Source organism: Myzus persicae, unplaced genomic scaffold, assembly GCF_001856785.1.
Source record: "Myzus persicae strain clone G006 unplaced genomic scaffold, MPER_G0061.0, whole genome shotgun sequence".
NCBI classification, from domain to species: domain Eukaryota; kingdom Metazoa; phylum Arthropoda; class Insecta; order Hemiptera; family Aphididae; genus Myzus; species Myzus persicae.
Genome location: NW_019104477.1, coordinates 145,314 through 162,950, shown reverse-complemented (window position 1 = coordinate 162,950; position 17,637 = coordinate 145,314). Strand labels below are relative to the sequence as shown.

The window sequence follows — 17,637 nt, the reverse complement described above, 5'->3', positions numbered from 1 at the left end:
AAATGTGAACTTCAAAAGCTTTTTAGTAAATGTTAATAGTATTTTAAATATTTCTAAATCGATTCTTTACTTCAATATATTTTTTGGTGGGATAGTGAATCTAGTTGGTATATTTGAGAGATCAAAATTGAAAAGTTCCAGTAATTTTCATAAGCGTTCAAACAAACGGAAACAAAAATTAAGGAAAAGGGACGAATTTTTACCCAAAACCAGTTTTTTAGCAAACTTTTCTAAAAAAAAATAACCGTAGATATATATACCTAGGAAGTTTTTATCTTGATATTAATATTTTTTTCACACAATATATGTTGAGCTATTGATAAGCATAAGAAATTTTCGATTTTTATTAGTATTTTTTTTAAATTATTGCCAATAAAAAATGTTCGATGTCAAAAAACTTGAACATGTAATACAAGGTACCTCATAAGTGTTCTGCTTCACAACAACAAAAAAGTTTACCGGACACTCAAATTAATTTTTTATGACTGTTTTAAGTTCGAATTGTTTTGACATTTGGTTGCAATTTAAAAAAAATTTGACTCTGATAATCAATTCATAGATATTTCCAAATGTTTTTAGTATTTTTTCTATAAATATAGATAAAATGTAATACTTATTAGTACCACAGAGTACAGACGTCCGTGATTATTTGACAAGTTGGTCAAAAGGTCATCGCTGTCAACTTCATCTCCGAAGTATTTTTCAGACAAAGATGACGATGTCTGAGACAAAACTGACACTTCTATGTTATTATTTTATCCCAAGTTTAAAGTATTATAGGTGAAAGCAAACCCGTTTGTGTTCAATCACTTTAATATAACACAATAAAAATAATCACAATAGATGATCACTTTAAATCTAACTTTAAAAATAGGGAGATGCCCATATTGACGTAAATATAGGGTATAACGACAAAATAACAAATTAAGGGTCACAATAAAAAAGGGATACCAAAAAATAACCAGAGGGGTTCTCGGATGTTACAAATTTATTTAAAATACCCTCATTATTAATTGTATTTGATATATTTCTCTTGTAACATAGATGCTGAACGTAGGTTATCGTCTTGACGGCATATTCTTACTAATATAAAGTATAATTTCTTTCTCAAGCCTTTAAAAACTGATTGTTGGGAGAGTGGGATGGGGGGCAATGATTGGAATACTGTATAATATAATGTGTACCATCACCATGTGTGTAGTATCACCATTCTGTATACTATAATATCTTCCTTAAATACTATAGAGATTATAATATGTTTAATGCATATTCAATTGTGTATATTGATCGCATTAAAATGAAAAAAATACGATATCAACCATACCACACGCGCGCGCAACTATTTCACGCCGCAACGATTAGATAAGAACAGAGGCGAAACGTGATTTATGTGGATGTTGACAAAGAGAGAAGCGTATGCGACAAAAGCAAAAATTAAAAATACATACATACCGTTCTATCTTCATGAAGACAGATCTTTACAAACTGTTTGGCGCCGTCGTCAGCAATGACTATTTGGGTGACAGATTATATATTAAATAGTAACTTAATTTGTGACGAGAACAGACATGAAAATTAATATGTAATAATATTATTACGTCTTTTTTTTTTAATTAGGTACGTCATATTATAAAATTGTGTCCAAACACTCGAGCCACGCAATACTTGCACGACAACCCTCCATCCTCTGTAATCATTCATAGAATTTTTTTTTATTATCAACCATTTTTCTTTTTAAAATGTCAAGGATGCACACAACTCATAATATAATATTATTAATCATAACATTTTATGTCCCAACCGTTAGTATTATTAAAATCATATGGATGTTTTCTTTTTTCCAAGCAATCTGATCGTATATCAACATTCAACGATATCGGTTTCATATAAATCAACAGATTGTTACACAGCTTAAATCTGTAATAATTCTTACATACAGTTAGGTATTACTATATTTTTAGTCATAACAGGAACAATTAAGTAATTTTTTTAATATGTATTGTATTTATGATAAATATGTATTCAGAACAAATATTCCTATAAGACCTATCCAAATATGACCACAAACTGAATTTTTAAGTTGGTTGAAATACATTTATATAAATACAAATAAAAATAAAAATAAAAGAAATAATAAGATTTTAATGGAATGCTTGTACTTTTTCATAAGTACCTAGTAAACGACATAATTAAATGTTTTAACAAAAGCAGTATTATGCATAATACTCACAAAGTCTATAACTATGTCAACTAACAAGCATATTCTTATCTTTCTCCTCTTTAGTTTGTACAATTTTAGTCATCTTAATAGAATCTACAATAAATGGGATCTTTTTTTCAAAACTATTTAATTAATATTTCTCATTTTAACCTGTGAACAAATATTATATTTTGTGAATTTAAAACACAAACATATATTTTCACCTTCTCATAATTCAGAATAAAAAACAAGATTGATGCTTTTAGTAACAGTGACAACATTATACATTTCATAATCATAATTTTTATTTCCCTAAGCATTATTAAGAAGTTGTATTAATACTTTAAAAAATGGTATCTACTTTTGTTTAAATTAATTAATTAGTAACAATCAACTATAATGACATGCACCCATAAATACATATTGCAAATGTTTGGGCCTTCAATTGATTTTCAAAAACATGGTGTTTGTATTTGTCACACATTAATTATATATAACACATGCAAATTTAATGAAAGAATAGTGTCTAGTATTTTAATGTATAATTTATGGAAGATTACTTTAGAAGCAAGTGGATAGTATTCCAACTTACATAATATTATTCTCTAGAGAACTTCAAAAGAAATATAATTTTGGTTGGTATTAAAATATAACAAAATTCTACCAAACGTAATACAATCAAATAATAATTAACAAGTACACGAGAATGTCAACACAATGCCCAGTACTTTCCATGAAAGTAAAATTGAAATCAACATGGAAAAAATATTGTTAGATATCAATTACCAAAATAAGAAAATTACAGGTAGACATTTAAACCAATAATTTATATGATAAGGTATTTTATTTAAATAAAAACTATTTAAGGTATACATACCAAATTTAAAATATTTTGAGATACACTTACCATCTTCCATAATTATATTGGAGGAAATTTGCCATGTATAATTAATAATTCTAAATTGTGAACCATTGTACTTTATGGAAAATAATGATACAAGAAAAATCTATATTTTCATTAGATTAAAAATAAAATTAGGATACAAATTATATAATCATGACTTTGTTAAAAAATCCTTTAGTTATTATTCATTAAGTTATGATTAAAAGTAAGTTATGTATGGTTTGTAATGTAAATTACGATCTTAAGAATATACATATTTTATAAAAAATATTGTGAAATTCTTTCTATGTCCATATACTTGATGCAACTTTGTATAGCTTATAAATTCCATAACAATATGCTTTTGATCTGGAATCAATTTTGAGGTGCTGGATGTTATATTGGTTCTATAGTGGACACAGAATATATTCTGTCCAAAACAAGATAAAAAGTCACCAGAATAAAATGTTATACTATAATTTATGAATTTGGAAATATACAAATTGAAGAGACCTGATGGCCTAGTAAATTAATCATTATGACAGGGAAAAATATATTGGAAATTAAAAATACTGACAACCCATTATAAGCTGTTTAAATGCTAACCAATTTCGGATTTAGCAATGGATATAATAATTATTGTAATAAATAAATTTATAAAATAATAATAATAATAATAAAAATAAATTAAGAACAAACAGAATTGATTTGATTAAAATAAAAAGTCTATTGACTAATTATACCCGAGTGTTAAATCCGAATCTCGATTGCTCACAAAGACAAGAAAAAAAAAGATACTCATCCTACTATACAACTCAAAATTTTTCATAATCTATACTTACACATTTTGTTATAATAATTATAATTTTTACAACATGATCTCTAATTTATGTGTAAAGTACAAATTAATTACTTCCAAATTTAAAATATGAATATTTTAAAATTGTAATATTTGCCTATGATTTTCATTTTTTTTTTTTTTTTACTTAACTTATAAACAACAGGAAAAATGATTACAATCATGTTAAAAACTACATGTATATATATATATTTTTTTATGACGTTAGATTAGAATGTAAATATTTTTAATTATTCTATAAAATTATTTGTTAGGAATACAGATGTAAAGTGTTTCCTCCAATAATATGTCAAAAAAAAAAAATGCAACACAGCATTTAAAAAACAATTGTATAATATATAACTGAAATAATTTTTGATTTTTTCTTTTAAAGATATTTATTAATCCTGTCCGTTTACTTGAAAGTATAAATAAAAAATAATAAAAATGCCAGCGTAAAAAAAAGAACAAAAATACAGTTTAACTTTTGCTCTTAATTAGTTTTCTTACATTATCATTAAAATTGTATTACTTAGATAAGACTTGGCGATATATATATATATTTATATTAATATGTATAATTATATAAATATTTATTATTTAATCATACCGTAAAGTAGGGTGATACCAGACACAGTTGGTGTTGTTAGCTTATAAGAAATAATCTGGTGTCCTACGGGTGACGTGTGGTTCGCCGCGTCGTGGTGCTGGATCGAATTGCAAACTGAAAACAGTGTATGAATTATAAATAGTGCTGCATTTATATTATATTTTTAATCTTAAATATTAATAGTATACTCACAATGAGTATTTTAAGCCGTCGTCTAGTTCCATAATAGCTGCTTGGTTACCACACCGATAACAATAATTAGGGGCCGAAAATATTGTCACTACATTACGATCATGACACCTACAAACAACTTTAATTAATACCTATAATTTTTCAATATATACAAGTGGTACATACCAATTATAACCTTCCATCACAAGTTGATGAGCTCTGGAAACAAGTGTCAGACCATTCGAATGATTGAATGTTTCTGAAATATCTTGACCGAACGTATAACCGGCCCCTCTAGGTGATATACCCCAACCAATACGATCATCAGGGTCTGACCATAATAGATCACACATAGGACCCTGTACATAAAATGAATAGATGAAAATCACAGTTCATAAAAATCAATTAAATATATTACTTCATGAGGGACTTCTTGCATACGATCTAATGCTCTAATATGATCTAGCGTGTCAATGGATGGAGACAGCCCACCGTGAAGACAGAAAATCTGTTCGTCAACAAGTGCAGTCAATGGGAGATAGTCAAACAGGTCAGTAAAAAACTTCCATACGTTCGCATTACCATACTTTCGTAAGCATTCGTCATAGAAGCCATACACTTGAGTAATCTGTCGACTTTCATGATTACCTCTAAGAATTGTTATTCTTTCACGGTATCGTACCTTAATATACATAATAAATAAAATAAAAATTTCATTGAGAAAAAATAAATTTGATAAGCTTACCTTTAGTGCAACCAATAATGTAACAGTTTCAACAGAATAATAACCACGATCAACATAATCTCCCATGAACAGGTAATTTGTATCTGGGGACTTTCCACCTATTCGAAACAGTTCCATTAGGTCGTGGAACTGTCCGTGCACATCCCCGCATACTGTCACCGGACATTTTACTTCTTGTACATTAGACTCTTTAGTCAAAATTTCTTTTGCCTAAAATAAATTTCAAAGTCTCAATGATAATAATATGTTAGTTAGTTGCAAAAATTATTAAGTAAATAAATATTATGGAAGGTGACGTACAAAGTTTCCGGTTATGCTATTTATAATGATTGCTCTTGGATTGTATTCAAATCTTTGTTATTATTCATAAGTAGTTTAAGAAGTAGTGGCTATTTTTATAAGGGGTGAATAAAAAATACAGCCACCTCATAAACTATATTTAGCATGAAAAGAATAAACTTTTAATGAACATTCTATATGTATTTATAAAATAAATAAAAATGCAACCTCTATAAAATGGACACTCATAAGTCATAAGGAAAGTGAAATTTACAGTAAATATGTTTCTCATATGATATAAAATGTCAGTTATTGAAAGGCACACATAAATAAGGTCTTGATTTTTAATATTATAAGGATGTATACGATTATATTATTAAATATATAAATATAAATTACACACCACAATTATGAAATAAACCACACCAATAAAACTAATATTAAATATAACAAATACATTAATGGAATTTATTGATTTTTATTAGTTTATTTCAGTGACCATAATTTCTCAACAATCAAAACAGTAAAATGTATGGTTTTTCAGAAATTTTAAATATGGAATATTGATTACTTATATCAAAATTAATTAGATTACCTAACTAAAAATTAAAAAATATTCTGTTTTTGAAAATAAATAACACCTAAACAAAACCTATAAAATATTAAAATAAATGAATGAAGTGAATTACAGAAATTAGAAACTTCATAATTAATTCATAGTGGGTATGAATGTAATATAAATTAAATTTACCTTTCTACCTTTGGAAATTAAAAAAATGTCTATAATTTTATTTATTTATGTTTTTTGACGGTTATTTTTTTAGTAGTTTAAATATGTACATTATATAGAATATAGTTTAATAGAAGAAAGACAAAATATTGCCTTGAAATGAATGGTACCAGTTGTAATTTAGCTCTATTGATTGAATCTATGTTCAATAAGAATACCTATTAATGATGAACAACAATTGTCAACCATTTAACATTGTACTTATGAAATGTATATCCATTTAAATAAGTATTGTTGAGAAGTATAAAAACAATAATAACTTAGCATACATCAAAGTACCAAATATTATTTATTTTTTCAAGTGTTACCTATATAATATTTACATTAAATTTCAAATAACGTTATGTTCATAAAGAAAAACTTCTTAGTTAGAATTTAAGTATTAATATCTTATGTATAAAATATTATATAGATTAACAGTGTTATCTAGTTATGTGTAAAATATGACTAAAATTTTAGTCGCAGAAATATAATGTAAGGAACTGAAGGGGAATTTTCAAATATAGAGTTTTTTTTATCACAACAGATACTATGAACATAATTATTAAATAACCGAAATTTCACGCTTGTTACTATTTTTATTATTTTCTGATAAATATCATTTTTATCTTACCTTATAATTATAAAATATTAAAATAAATTGGAGGTGGATACTACATTTTACCATCTTCATATCTTATATTTATACTACAATATATAATAAAAATAATATATTATATTCATTATAAAATTAAGGATGTATATTCAAGTATTATGTTTTATTGTAGTACTAATCTAGTGATATTTTAACCTACTTAGGGTATTTTTATAAACCTAATATTATACAACAACCACTTAGAAAGTTTTCACGTATTTATTCTTAATAGAGACATGTGGATTTATAATTTTTAAACCTATTTAATTGATTGGTAATGCTACAACAGTAATTTATTTGTATTGATAAATTAATAAATACATAGAAGCTATTTAAGCTATATTTTCTCCATTAGTTATAGATAAATGATTTGATTGCGGTCCATTAGTTTTCTGCAAAGTACTTAGCCTAACATTTACTCGATTAACTACCTCCTCCACCTTAGAACGATCTGTAAAAATAAATCATTTAAGGATGGCCAAAGCATGTTTATATTGACTATCATTTTCTTTAGGTTTGAAGATATATCTGTTCTAATTAAAAGAAAATTGTCCAGTTTATTATATAAATAGGTATAAGCCTGACTGAGAATAATAAATTGAAAGTTATTAAACTAACTGAAGTTAATTCAAATAACTACAGAAAAGAATACAGATTAAAATGAACCAAAATAGGCACTTCTTTCGTTAATTACTCTCAACAGCTGATTTAATTTTGGATAAAATTATAAATTAATAGATATAGAAATAAATGTTTGAACAACTTTTGAACAAATGAGAACAATTTATACATATACAAAGTATGGTACCTATGTTCTTACCTAAATAAATAATGAATACTTTATTAGGAAGACCTTCAATTTAATTTATTCATTATTGAGTACCCATAAGGTTTTCAATATATATTTTAATACAGATCATAAAGTTATCATATATATTATACTAATGATGAACTGGCCTATAATAATACGTAACAAATCACAAAATTAATATGTCATATTTTGTTCTTCTGACAAAAAACTTTCTCTCTGTGACCTATAAAAATGTTATCCAACATTTGGTTTTTAAAATTTTGGATTGTGAATTTACGAATTGTGCATTTTATATTTATCTGAATCTAGAATGTCCCTGTTAATTATTATTCATAATATTGATGTACTTTAAATTTTCAGTGTTCTAAACATATAATTAAGTGAAAATATCAACTATAACTTTTACGCAATGTTGCTTTAAACAAGTTGCTGCATAAAAAATTGTTAAAGAACGAAATGGTTGAAACTTCAAACTAAGCCGCGTAATACTTTTTAAAGCAAAAATACCAGTTAAAAAATAATAAGTGTGAAAAAAATTTTAAACAGATTTCAAGTAGGTACCTACATGCATATACCTAAAGCAAAATTAAAATTTTTTTTTTGTTTCATTAACTAAAACTATTTACTTATTAATTTATTAAAATTATTGATGCACAATGTACATCAGTTTAAATTTAAGAGACATGGCCGAAAATTTCTGTGCTCAATAGATATTTTTATTTACAAGAATATAACAATTAATCAATACATATATATTACACATATTCCAATTTTAAATATTAGGTTGTCAATTCAGCTAAGTTTAAAACGGTTTGAATAATTTACAAGTTGTATCTTGCAGTCACATGCACTAAAAATTAAGAATTTTTTAACAATGTAATTTGTTTTATTTTTTGATAATTAACTTGTCATTGGGTTTAATTGTGTATTAAAGTACTAAAATAGATACCTATTAATATAAATTGTGTTCAAATTATTTTTTATTATTATAAACATTAAATATTCTATTTAAGCTTATTAGTCATTAGTCATTACCTACTTAAAAGAATGATAAATCAAAAAATCAATGCTGTTTAGCAAACAAGTAGTTATTATCAGCGATGTATCAAGGTACCTTTAGGTAAGAATATTTTCATACCTACATATAAAAAATGATCAAAAGAAGTAAACAACACTAATTTTAAACATGCATTAGCCCAGTTATTTTGTACCAAGAGTCAGTGACAATAACTTTCTAAAAAAATTAATTGAAATTCAAGAATTCCTATAAAGCTAAGATTCCTTTTTAGAGACAGCATCATTGGTATATTTTATGTATTGAACATTTATTTTAATTGTATGTACTTTATAATTATTAATACTGCGGTTAAAGATGATTCAGTTAACAATATAAGCAATATGTAAGCCAACAGGTGAAGAGCTACCAATATTATAAATAATAACAATTTAACACTGACTAATGAGAATTATTATTGATGTTTTTAGATTACACCCACAATGACATAGACAACTCAAGTATTCAATGGGTGGTGAAATGTTTAGCCAAGATTTCAATGTTGTATGTACTCACAACAGTCAGGTCGAATTGTGCTGGATTCAAAGTTCTATACCTAATCCAAAACCGAAGGCCACGACCATAAAAATCAACACAAACCCTAGTGACATAGAGGGATTAGGGCATGTATCCGGGATTAAGGCTGTTATCAGTAGGAAAATCGGATCGAAGCCCTGAGAATTCGTCAAAAATCGACATACAAGCAATCCGAAAATGGAAATTTCCGCGGGAGCCGTTGACGGGTAGTGACTTTTTTTGGGGGGGGGGGAAGCGCCAACAGGGCCGGGGCAGGTTGGCGGCCGGCGCGCGAGTGTCGACGGGGCTCATCGGGACGAAACCCGGTCACGTGGTCAATTTGGGCGAGGTACGAGCGTCCGTAATGGCCGTGCCGGGCCGACGGTGGGCCGGTGGTCGGAACGCGCCCATCGGCCGATCGACGGACAGGGTCCAAGATCGCTGACGGCCGCGGAGAACGCATAAACAATATGGCCGAACCGGGCGCGCGCGCGCGCGCGAACCCGTTGCGCGACGGCGGCGGCAATGCCGTATCGGCGGGGCGCCGCCGAGATATTTACCTTGTCGCACAGGAACTTCACTTGGCTCTCGGTCAACTGTTTGCACTCGTTCAGCTGCTCAATCCATTGGTCTAGTTCCTTCAGGGACGTTTTATCGTCCATAATACGAACGTAAAACGTCGGCGAACGAAAATTAACCGATTTGTTTCTCAGGGTAACATGTAAAAATAAATTAAACGGAGTTCGCGATCGGTGTACTGCGGTCCGGACGGAAATCACAACACAAATGAAATGACAGGTCGGGCGAAGGGTGGTGGCGGCGGCGTTAGGAGGGGGCATACGATGATTATTTTTGTTTTCTTTTTTTCCCCCTTTTTTACATTTGTATCGGCCCGACTCACCGGTGCTACCAACGCGATAACCACGCGCAGTGCGTGCAACACCACTGGACGTGACGCGCCCCCGCCCACGGCCGCAGCCCGCAAGCCTGCAACGGTTTTGCCCCGTCAACAACAGACTGAATGACTAACGACTGTCCGATACTCCGATATATTATTAAATTAATCGTTATTATAATTAATAATATTTTATACTAACAAAATTGTTTATTATGCATCTATACTTATCTACGAATTACGACCGTCAATCGTAGGCTACATAGTACATAATATACTGTTGTATATGTAGACTATTTTAGATGCGTTGATTCGTAGACCAGTTGTGCAACAACAACTTCTGTAGAGTAGAGAAAATTACCGTAAACTGTAAAGCACCTGAAAACTGCTGTAGATAATGCTGCCATGCTGTAGTGTTGTGTAAATATTGCGTTGTGCACTAGCCACTAGTGCGTTGTTCCATCATCTAACGACCGCAGAATGACGTAGTGACAGACTGACGTCCCACTCGTCGACCGACGGTTGTTATAAATTTATAATATAGGTACTTAAACAAGTAGTGTTATAACTTATAATTGTATAATGCCTTGTAACAATATAATTTGTGTCTTGTTACTCTTGTTCATTATCCGAAGGTGTCTGACGGACACGTCGCGAAGTAGAGCTCGTATATATGATTTCATCGAGATTTCTTGTTTGTATACAAATCGAGTATTTCGGGACGCCCAGTCTGCTTCTGCTATGGGCTTTAATGCTATTGTTAGTTACTCGTCTCCGCTTTCCTACGATAAGTAATGGTAATAATAATTAGTAAATAGGTCAATATTTTTTTATTTTTCAATGGTCACTGTCAACGATAACCGGATAACGTATTAAATTAATAAATTTGATATGAATACATGGCTTTTTTTTTTTACTGAGATAGATAACAGACGCTGTTGCTTTTACTTATTTTAAATTGTATGGTGCCCCGATTGTATGTACTTCCTATCTTTTAATGATTAATACAGACTGCCGAATGCCCGATTTCTGCCGCCTTTTTCATGTCGATTAACTTATGTATATGAAAAATGGAAACTTTATTTTCAGTATTTTTTTTATTAGTTATTACATTTTAATACCACTGGTGCAAGGATATATTGTTTTCAGTTCATTAATAGTTTTTTAATTTCTTGACGTTTATTTTGCATGCCTACACAGTTTGCGGTCTAATAGGTATATAAATAAAAAATTAAAAGGTTTTCTAATTTTTGAAAAATGTTTATAGCAAAGGCTTGGAAATGTAGTACAACACCAATTTATCATGAGTAGATTTTGGTGGAATCTAAATATCTGATAAAATATATTGTATAAGCACAATTTTTTTTTATAGTAATTTGAAGTACAAATTTTGACGAAATTGTATAGGATAAATATGTTACGAAGAATAACCATTTTAATTATGTATCGAAAATAATGGTGGGGACTTTATGTGTATTATTATATATTTATATTTTATTAAGAGTAATGAAATCTTCAAAATATTCAGATTAATTTTCAGCTTTTACCTATTTATACCATGAATGAATTGGCTATTCACCGTGTTATGGTAAGTAGAAACATTGACTATAGAATAAACTGATTATTCTATAATTAATGGTAGAAATAATATATGATATAAATATGTACTACCCTACCTATTATAACAACTTTTAATTAATAATATAATAAAAACGATGATTATATGACAACAATTAACTTAACCTTCCTTATTACTAATAGTAAAATAAATTACTCAAGTAGCAATATAAATAGGTGCCTATATAATTAAATATCTTTAGAAATATAGGCTGACTCACAGTGTCTGGCCTCAACCAAGAATCTTTTTTGTTATGAAATGATTTATCAATGAATTCAAATAGATTTAAGGCATATACGAATATAGAACATCCACCATTTCAGTGACCTACTCAATGACAAGGTACACTCAACACTTAATATACAGCGGAGTCAGTTCCCCGTTTTTTTAGCATATAAATTAAATAATGAATTTGTGCAATATTTTCATATTTATAATATTATAACAATAATAATACATATCTATTTAAATGAATACCTAATATATTTGAAATATAATGTTGTATTTATACATAGGTATATCGACTACCGATGTATAATAGTCGGTACTTCGATTGGTCTCTTTTATCTGTATTATGATACCTACGTTATATTTTCATAAAATATGTACAATCATATAGGTACAACCTATGGACTATCACTTGTGGTCCGGTTTAAGGGTGTGGCCGATGGGCTATGAATTACGAGCCCACTCATATAAGAAGTGCCCACCAGTGCCAGAAATGGATAATTTATACCATTAAGAAGTACCTACCTATATAACATTTTTTTTAACTTATTGGTTAGTTATATCTTATTGGTCATACGTTTTTTACTTATATATGTGTATACCTACTTACTATAATTTATAGATTAATAAGAATAATTTGTATTATAAATATTATTTCTTATTGGTTTTTTCTTTAAAAAACCTTATGGCTTATAACCTTAAAAAGTTTTAATACAAATTTGACGCTCACTATTGTGACTTTGGAGTTTTGATTGTCTACAAGTACAATTAAAATGTTTGGGATGCTCAGAAATAAGGTCAGTCGGGGACTGATGTCCCAGGCACGTATTTGAAGGGGAGGTGGGGGTGATTGCACTTTTGCACCATAAAAGCCAGTATTATATTTATATACCATTGAACGGATCACTGAAATGAAAAAGACACATACTGATCTAATTTTGAAGAAAATTACATGTATGTACTTAATAAATGTTTTATGACATATCATTTATATTACATTATTATATTATTAAACGACAATTTATTATTTAAATGACAGTTGCTTAATAAAAGTATTATTAGGCACCAAAATTGTTTTTTTTTAATACAAGAGGTATATAGGCTATAAATTATGTATCGTATATTATATTATAGTCTATAATATATACGATATACCTAACTATATGTAATATTATACGCATATATATTGGTGGGGCCCAGTGGCGCTGTGAATAGCTGTTTTATGAGGTAACTGCCTCATGCAAAAGTGGGGGTGGATACCCCAATGACTCCAGTCTCCCAAGACCTAGACGGCTAGACTAGTTCATAATTTATACTCACATAGTTACATTTAACTTACATAGGATCTACGTTTAAAATGTGTGAATTTTTTTTGTTTAATTTGTGAAAAAATTGGTGTGCGGGTAAGTACTTACCCAAGGTACCTGTAGGCTGTAGTTGCTTCATAGAAAAAAAAAGTTCACTCCGCCACTGGTAGGGTTCATATCAAGATCTACGCGTAGACTTACCTATGCCATTGCTTTTTAGCATTTTAACTCGATGCCTATACGACTAAATAATATATATGTCACTGTCAATGATGTAAATTAGTTAAATTACGTAAATGCCTAGCCAATGTCATAAATTCCTAACATTAGTAGACGATATCGTGAATGCCCAACCTTTTTTATAGGAATTAATTGACAACATATAGGCAATGTTTTAAGAATTAAATATTTTGTTAACACATATAAAACTATTTATAGGAAATTACCTTAGACTGGTAGACAATGTTGATAATTTTGTTTAGCGAACAATTTAAATAGGTAATATAAGATAAATTATAAACATAATATTACAGAGGTAAATAAAAATAAATTATTTTCACAATTTGATCTATAAGATATTATTTAATATAAAATATGTTCCAGTATTCCCTATCAAAATTTTAAAATTTCAAAAATTACCAATTTCTAAAACAGACAAGCCCCTGAATTTCAACTCCTGGGCGTGCGTAATGCGTATGTGTACAAATATTATAACAAATAACTAAAAAGTTATCATGATTTATATTGTGTAATGTGTACCTGCTATATACAGATGTAGATGACGTATAGATTATAGATGTATGATGTAGCCGATAGATGGCTATCTTTTTTTTACTTATAAGTTATAATATCAATAAGTACCTATAATGGCTAATGCACATAATGTACGACCAACGACATATTAGGTAGGTACATATATCGATTTTCTAGCGCAAGGACATTTCTAATTCAACAAACACATAATTGTTTTAACATTTTTATCAATTATGTCTGAAAAATACCTTAATTATAGTCATTACTTAAGAAATATTTGTAAATGCATCATCGCCTGACAATAATGGTCATAGGCATTATTTCCTAGTTAATCGTATATTCGTATACTATCTAATTTGATCGGAAATATCGTTATCGTTTTCGTAGCCATTGCCGGTAACATATTATATACCCCATTAAGTATATAATTATACCTGATCTGTCTAGCAGTATCCTTTCACCTGTGTGACAGTGACAGTATGTAGGGGCGTGATGGAACAAGATATGGTAGTGGGAGTTATATCCCCCGTTGTCGTTTTCTTGTTGAATTTACCCTATAGAAACTTAACAAATAATAAATGTAAATTCCGAATGATCAGAAATACCTAATTTCAGAAGAGGAAAAAATAATATTGTTGTTCATTGTTCCTATAATCATTACGAGTAAACCATAAATCTTAAATCCTAGATTTTGATAAACAAATGTGGCTATTTCATTATAATCAGCTGTAAAAACTTTAGGTATAGCTGGGCTATATTTATTTCACATATTATAACATAATTAATACGTCATTTTATATGCATTTATAGAGACATTATAGGAATTTACATACCTTGTGTCCTAGTGGTACATATATTGTAGATAGTACCTACCATTGGACCACTGTACAAGTGTGCAGCTTTATCTACTTAATATAATACCTATGCACCGGGCTATGGTAGTATGGTAGGTTATTATACACAAGACAAGAGCTAAAAGCCTAAAAATGTATAATTTATTTCTGATGGTAGTTAATAAAAATGTTATTAAATGTAATAATATTGAAATATATATATATACAAGGCATATTTAGATGCTTGATAATTAATTATTTTACTAATATAGGAGGTAGGTACTTAGTACCTACCTATACTCTGTCCAAGTTAAGAAACGTATCGGCGGCGGCGGCGGCGGCTGCCGCAGTCAAGCAACACCCGTTTTTCACCCACATCAGTCAATTATCTAATACCTGCCGTTGTAACATTGCCACGCCCCTGCGCACAAGTCAGTCGCCGACTACGTTTCTCAACTTGAACACTATATATAATATATATATAGGTACTATACTACTATATTATGATTTATGGCTAAATTAGATTATTTAAAAATCATAAATTTAATATTAGTATGAAGACGTACCTACATAATATTATCGCTCCGATTGTGAAACATGCGTTACATATATGAGTTTATGACAATAAAATAAAATTAAATGTCAATAACAAGATTTTAATTTTTTTATAAGAAATATACAAGATATACTCAAAGGCATAATGAGAATATGTGCTGCAGCCTACAAGAATATAACACATGAAAAATTTCGAGGGAAGAAACCATCCAGTGATCACATCACGATCACACTTCCTTTTGATTATGTATTTATGTATATTGTATACGGTATACCTAGGTATATTCTATTTATTCATTTTTTTTTCTGTTATTATTGGTTTATGATTTATTACCGTTAATCATTAAGAAAATCTCTATTCGCTCCATCAATTTCTTGTTAGATGCCTTGGTGGGTTTCCAGGAATCGTGAAAGTGGCTAGACCGGATATGAGAGGGGTGGGATGAGAAGGAAGTTTGTTAAAAAACGTTTATAATACGTCTAGCTTCTTCAATCTTTATGAATAGTTTTTATTTCTAAGTGAGAGTTACTTAAGCGTAAATAAAAAAAAATTGAGAGTTAATCTATGATGATTTTTTATGAGCTTCTGAAGTGTGCATTTTGACAACTCGTCAAAATCAAAAAAATTTAAAACAATAAAAATATATACCTTTATATATAATACCTTTATTGAGTTAGAAATTTAAAACAATGGATTTATTTATATCTAATAGGTATTTGAAAAAATGACATAATATTCTTCAAACGTTTTTTACCTTTAACAAAAAAAAAGTTTATAAGAAATTTAAACTAATTTTTTATGAGCCTTTGAAGCTTTCTTGAAATTCTTCGACATTGGATTTCAGACCTAAATCAACAAATTGTCATCGAATAATTGTCCTATTTTGTTATAATTCAAAAACAAATAACCATAACCGTAAATACTTGCAATTTTCACCAAATGTTAATTTTCTATGCTTGATAAAATTTTCACTCTTTTCGAACTATTTTAGAAAATAGATTCTTTTTTTGTTTGTTTTTTTATTCACACATGTTAATGTTGTTTTTTTTTGTTTTTGTTCTACGCTCATATGCTTATTTTAACAGTTATAAATAATTGTATATAGGTATTCCAATAAAAGTTGAAAAAAAAGTTATTTTGTTTTAATTTAAAAATATTATTCTATTATTTTATACGAAAAACGATCCTGTCCAGAAATGGTCTGTCATATGATATGAATATATATCTCAGATTTTTCGTTGGAATATTATCTATTTATGAGAAACCTTGTTTTAAGTGTTTAATCTTAAGCTATACAAATTAAACATTATAAATATTTTTCATTCAAATGACAATTAGAAAAGTGTTTGCGATTTTGATGAATTTTATCAAAGCTCAAACTTTAAATGCTTATAAAAAAATAAAGCATATGTAATATTTTTAAATTCCTATCATAAAAACTTAGGAGAAACTTTGTATTCATTTTTCAAGCTTTGTGACACAGCAAAAAAATGTTTTAATGAAACATATAGAAAAACATTTAAAAAATTGAAAATGTCTATAGGTATGAGGTACTTATTGAGCATAATACTCAAAAATCAAAATGTAATAAATATTTTATCATCAAATATTTTACAAATAAAAATAATGTTGTAAAAGTTTGAACTTCAAACACTCACCAAAAATTAATGTGGCATTTTAGTAAACTTTAAATGTACTTAGGCAAAATTCTGTATTACTATTTCTTATCTTAGATATAAAAATAATTTTTTTAGTGAATTTTTAACTCAAAATAGTCTGCAAATGTTTATGATTTTGATAAATTTTATCTAAAAAACGTTTTTACTTTACATATTAATATAGTGATATAATAATACTATATTAATATTATTTACTTATATTGTAGTTTGAATTAACATGTTATACTAATGATTTAA

The 17,637-nt window shown here is 28.5% G+C and overlaps 1 protein-coding gene across 2 annotated transcripts; it reads right to left on the bottom strand.

Moving 5' to 3' along the window:
- Window positions 1-3,347: 3,347 nt before the first annotated feature.
- LOC111042424 (serine/threonine-protein phosphatase 2A catalytic subunit alpha isoform) lies at window positions 3,348-10,338 on the bottom strand. 2 transcript variants are annotated; one of them, XM_022327024.1, is made up of 7 exons: window positions 10,092-10,338; window positions 5,448-5,657; window positions 5,121-5,384; window positions 4,889-5,061; window positions 4,724-4,831; window positions 4,532-4,645; window positions 3,348-3,452 (listed from the first exon to the last, which is right to left on the bottom strand). In XM_022327024.1, exons 1-6 carry the CDS (start codon window positions 10,191-10,193, stop codon window positions 4,573-4,575), a joined length of 930 nt encoding a protein of 309 aa, XP_022182716.1. In that variant the 5' UTR covers window positions 10,194-10,338; the 3' UTR covers window positions 3,348-3,452; window positions 4,532-4,572. The 2 variants fall into 2 exon arrangements, with proteins under 2 accessions (XP_022182716.1, XP_022182715.1); XM_022327023.1 differs by having other exon boundaries at window positions 3,348-3,513; window positions 10,092-10,337.
- Between the last annotated feature and the right edge of the window lie 7,299 nt (window positions 10,339-17,637).